This window comes from Cetorhinus maximus, chromosome 10, assembly GCF_964194155.1.
Source record: "Cetorhinus maximus chromosome 10, sCetMax3.hap1.1, whole genome shotgun sequence".
Taxonomy (NCBI): domain Eukaryota; kingdom Metazoa; phylum Chordata; class Chondrichthyes; order Lamniformes; family Cetorhinidae; genus Cetorhinus; species Cetorhinus maximus.
This window is the reverse complement of record NC_135888.1, coordinates 23,991,910-23,997,909: the sequence shown is the minus strand read 5'-3', so window position 1 is coordinate 23,997,909 and position 6,000 is coordinate 23,991,910. Positions and strand designations below refer to the sequence as shown.

General features: G+C 55.6%; 1 protein-coding gene across 1 annotated transcript in view; it reads left to right on the top strand.

Annotated features, from left to right (window-relative positions):
• The first annotated feature begins 3,932 nt into the window (after positions 1 to 3,932).
• Positions 3,933 to 6,000, top strand: part of card9 (caspase recruitment domain family, member 9) — a 28,414-nt gene continuing 26,346 nt past the window's right edge. Inside the window, exon 1 of the mRNA XM_078549647.1 lies at positions 3,933 to 4,170. Coding sequence (XP_078405773.1) covers positions 3,981 to 4,170 — 190 coding nt within the window. The 5' untranslated portion in view covers positions 3,933 to 3,980. The remainder of the gene's footprint in view (positions 4,171 to 6,000) is intronic.

The following is a 6,000-nucleotide window of genomic DNA, read 5'->3' as shown; positions in this document are numbered from 1 at the left end:
CACACTGACTCTCACCGGGGTACGGGACCCACACACACTGACACTCACTGGGGAACGGTTACCACCCACACTGACTCTCACTGGGGTACGTGTCCCACACACACTGACTCTCACTGGGGTACGGGACCCACACACACTGACATTCACTGGGGTACGGGTCCCACACACACTGACTCTCACTGGGGTGCAGGACCCACACACACTGACTCTCACTGGGATACTGGTCCCACACACACTGACTCTCAGTGGGGTACAGTTCCACACACACACCGACTCTCACTGGGGTACGAGTCCCACACATACTGACTTTCACTGGGGTACGGGTCCCACACACACTGACTCTCACTGGGGTACAGTTCCACGCACACTGACTCTCACTGGGGTTCGGGTCCCACACACACTGACTCTCACTGGGGTACGGGTCCCACACACTCTGACTCTTTCTGGGGTACGAGTCCCACACACACTGACTCTCTCTGGTGTACGGGTCGCACACACGCTGACTATCTCTGGGGTACGGATCCCACACAAACTGACTCTCACTGGGGTACGGGTCCCACACACACTGACTCTTTCTAGGGTACGGGTCCCACACAAACTGGCTTCACTGGTGTACGGGTCCCACACACACCGAATCTAACTGTGCTATGGGTGACACACACACTGACTCTCACTGGAGTACTGATTCTACACTCACTGACTCTCACTGGGGTACGTGTCCCACACACGCTGACACTCAGTGGGATACGTGTCCCATACACACTGACTCTCACTGGGGTACGGGCCCCACACACACTGACTCTCACTGGGGTACGGGTCCCACACACACTGACTCTCACTGGGGTACGTGTCCCATACACACTGACTCTCACTGGGGTACGGGCCCCACACACGCTGACACTCACTGGGCTATGGGTGACACCCACACTGACTCTCACTGGGGTGCGGGTCCCACACACACTGACTCTCACTGGGGTGCGGGTCCCACACACACTGACTCTCATTGGGATACCGGTCCCACACTCACTGACTCTCACTGGGGTACGGGTCCCACACAAATTGACTCTCAATGGGGTACAGTTCCACACACACTGACTCTCACTGGGGTACGAGTCCCACACACACTGACTCTCACTGGGGTACAGTTCCACACACACTGACTCTCACTGGGGTTCGGGTCCCACACACACTGACTCTCACTGGGGTAGGGTTTCCACACACACTGACTCTCACTGGGGTACGGGACCCACACACACTGACTCTCACGGGGGTACGGTCCCACACACATGACTATCACTTGGTTACGGGTCCCACACACACCGACTCTCACTGGGGTACGAGTCCCACACACACTGACTCTCACTGGGGTACAGTTCCACACACACTGACTCTCACTGGGGTACGGGACCCACACACACTGACACTCACTGGGGTACGGGACCCACACACACTGACTCTTACTGGGGTACGGGTCCCACACACACTGACTCTCAGTGGGGTACGGGTCCCACACACACTGACTCTCACTGGGGTACCGGTCCCTCACACAGTGTCTCTCACTGGGGTACGGGTGCCACACATAATGACTCTCTCTGGGGCACAGGTTTCAGACACGCTGACTCTCTCTGGGTTACGGGTCCCACACACACTGACTCTCACTGGGATACTGGTCCCACACACACTGACTCTCAGTGGGGTACAGTTCCACACACACACCGACTCTCACTGGGGTACGAGTCCCACACATACTGACTTTCACTGGGGTACGGGTCCCACACACACTGACTCTCACTGGGGTACAGTTCCACGCACACTGACTCTCACTGGGGTTCGGGTCCCACACACACTGACTCTCACTGTGGCACGGGTCCCACACACTCTGACTCTTTCTGGGGTACGAGTCCCACACACACTGACTCTTTCTGGGGTAGGGGTCGCACACACACTGACTATCTCTGGGGTACGGATCCCACACAAACTGACTCTCACTGGGGTACGGGTCCCACACACACTGACTCTCACTGGGGTACGAGTCCCACACACACTAACTCTCACTGGGGTACGGCTCACACAGACACTGACTCTCACTCGAGTACGGGTCCCACACACACTGACACTCACTGGGGTACGGGTCCCACACACACTGACTCTCACTGGGGTACGGGTCCCACACACACTGACTCTCACTGGTGTACGGGTCCCACACACAATGACTCTCACTGCTGTACGTGTCCCACACGCACTGACTCTCACTCGGGTACGTGTCCCACACACACTGACTCTTTCTGGGGTACGGGTCCCACACAAACTGGCTTCACTGGTGTACGGGTCCCACACACACCGAATCTAACTGTGCTATGGGTGACACACACACTGACTCTCACTGGAGTTCTGATTCTACACTCACTGACTCTCACTGGGGTACGTGTCCCACACACACTGACTTTCACTGGGATATGGGTTCCGCACACACTGACTCTCACTGGGGTAAGGGACCCACACACACTGACTCTCACCGGGGTACGGGACCCACACACACTGACACTCACTGGGGAACGGTTACCACCCACACTGACTCTCACTGGGGTACGTGTCCCACACACACTGACTCTCACTGGGGTACGGGACCCACACACACTGACACTCACTGGGGTACGGTCCCACACACACTGACTCTCACTGGGGTACGGGTCCCACACACACTGACTCTCTCTGTGGTACGGGTCCCACACACACTGAATCTCACTGGTATACTGGTCCCACACAAATTGACTCTCACTGGGGTACAGTTCCACACACACACCGACTCTCACTGGGGTTCGAGTCCCACACACACTGACTCTCACTGGGGTACGGGCCCCACACACGCTGACTCTCACTGGGGTACGGCTCTCACACACACTGAATTCACCGGGGTACGGGTCCCACACACACTGATTCTAACTGGGCTATTGGTCACGCACACACTGACTCTCACTGGGGTACTGATCCTACACTCACTGGCTCTCACTGGGGTACCGGTCCCACACACACTGACTCTCACTGGGGTACGGGTCCCACACACACTGACACTCACTGGGGTGCGGTTCCCACACACACTGACTCTCATTGGTGTACGGGTCCCACACACACTGACTCTCACTGGGTTACGGTTCCCAAACACACTGACTCTCACTGGGATTCCGGACCCACACACACTGACACTCACTGGGGTACGGGTCCCACACACACTGACTCTCAATGGGGTACGGGTCCCAGACACAGTGACTCTCACTGGGGTGCGGGTCCCATACACACTAACTCTCACTGGGGTACGGGTCCCACACACACTGACTCTCACTGGGGTGCAGGACCCACACATACTGACTCTCACTGGGGTACGGGTCCCACACACACTGACTCTCACTGGGGTACGGCTCCCACACACACTGACACTCACTGGGGTACGGGTCCCACACACACTGACTCTCACTGGGGTACAGGTCCCACACACGCTGACACTCAGTGGGATACGGGTCCCACACACACTGACACTCACTGTGGTACGGGTCCCACACACACTGACTGTCACTGGGGTACGGGTCCCACACACACTGACTGTCACTGGGGTACGGGTCCCACACACACTGACACTCACTGTGGTACGGGTCCCACACACACTGACTGTCACTGGGGTACGGGTCCCACACACACTGACTGTCACTGGGGTACTGGTCCCACACACACTGACTCTCACTGGGGTGCGGTTCCCACACACACTGACTCTCACTGGGGTACGGGTCCCACACACACTGACTCTCACTGGGGTACGGGTTCTGAGTGGTAGTGTGATGGAACTGGACTAACATTGGTAGAAATACAGTAAGACTGTGGTAGTGCAGAACTGTGGTGGCGTGCCATTCAGGTTTTGATAGCATCATTTATTTTGCAATTCTGTAAATATATTTATAGAAAATCTCTTCCCAGGGATTAGAGTCACAATGTCAGATCAGAGTGAAACCGACGCCAATGAACTGTGGAACAACCTGGATAATTACCGAGCGAAATTAACCTCCATGATTGAGCCATCAAGGATTACTCCCTACCTCCGACAGTGCAAAGTTCTCATTCATGATGACGAAGAGCAAATCTTCAATGACCCAAACCTGGTCACCCGGCGACGGAAAGTAGGTGGGTGACCCGAGAGCGACTGAGGAAGAAGCTGATATAATCCTGAAGAGGGTTACGGGGGAGATTTACAAGAATGGGACCAGTGATGAGAGGCTTCAGGTTATGTGGAGAGGCTGGAGGAGCCAGGGATTGTTCTCTTTAGAAGAGAATGTTAAGGGGGAGATTTAATTGAGTTGTCCAAAATTCTGCAGATAGATGAAATGAGGAGAAACTATTTCCAGTGGCAGGATGGTCGGTAACCAGAGGTCAGGGCTTGAAAATAATGATCAAAAGAATTAGAGGTAGAATGAGGAGAGAGTTCTCCTGGGGGTGGTGAATATTTGGATACACGAGCTGAAAGGGTGGTGAAACTTTCAATAGACTATTAGGCATCTACCTGGAAAGGATTATTTTAGAAGCTTACGGTAAAGAATCTAGGCTTTCAAAGACCCATCACAGGCACAATGGGCTGAGTGATCTCTCCGCCCCCAGAGCTCTGGTAAAGTTCTATGACGCTACAACACCGACTCCATAAGGAGGCCTTCTCACATCACTGAGCCCGTTTTTCGTTGTATCCTTCCGGGTCAGTCTCAGCTCAGTAAGTAGCTCAGGACTCCCCTCGGAGTCAGAGGGTCATAGATTTGTGTCCTGCTTAAGAGACTTGGCCAAACAATCCAGGTTGACACTCCAGTGCAGTACTGAGAGAGTGCCGCACTGTCAGACGGTCAGTACTGAGAGAGCATCACACTGTCAGAGGGTCAGTACTGAGAGAGTGCCGCACTGTCAGACGGTCAGTACTGAGGGAGCGCCGCACTGTCAGACGGTCAGTACTGAGGGAGCGCCGCACTGTCAGACGGTCAGTACTGAGGGAGCATCACACTGTCAGAGGGTCAGTACTGAGGGAGCATCACACTGTCGGAGGGTCAGTACTGAGGGAGCATCACACTGTTGGAGGGTCAGTACTGAGGGGGCATCACACTGTCGGAGGGTCAGTACTGAGGGAGCATCACACTGTCGGAGAGTCAGTACTGAGGGAGCATCACACTGTCGGAGGGTCAGTACTGAGGGAGTGCTGCACTGTCGGAAGGTCAGCATTGAGGGAGTGCCGCACTGTCAGAGGGTCAGCACTGAGGGAGCGCTGCACTGTCGGAGGGTCAGCACTGAGTGAGTGCCGCACTGTCGGAGGGTCAGTATTGAGGAAGCGCCGCACTGTCAGAGGGTCAGTACTGAGAGAGTGCCGCAATGTCGGAGGGTCAGTATTGAGGAAGCGCCGCACTGTCAGAGGGTCAGTACTGATGGAGTACTGCACTGTCAGAGGGTCAGTAGTGAGGGAGCGTCACACTGTTGGATGGTCAGTACTGAGGGAGCGCTGCACTAACGGAGGGTCAGTACTGAGGGAGCGCCGCACTGTTGGAGGGTCAGTATTGAGGGGGTGCTGCACTGTCAGAGGGTCAGTACTGAGGGAGCGCCGCACTGTCGGAGGGTCAGTACTGAAGGAGTGCCACACTGTCAGAGGGTCAGTACTGAGGGAGCGTCACACTGTCGGAGGGTTAATGCTGAGGGAGCATCACACTGTCGGACGGTCAGTACTGAAGGAGTCCTGCACTGTCGGAGGGTCAGTACTGAGTGAGTGCTGCACTGTCGGACGCTCAGTACTGAGGAAGCGCCGCACCGTCAGAGCGTCAGTACTGACGGACTGTGGCACTCTTGGTGGGTAAGTGCTGAGGGAGTGCCACACTGTTGGAGGGTCAGTAATGAGGGAGCACTGCACTGTTGGAGGGTCATTACTGAGGGACTGCTGCACTGTCGGAGGGTCAGTACTAAGTGAGCGCCGCACTGTTGGAGGGTCAG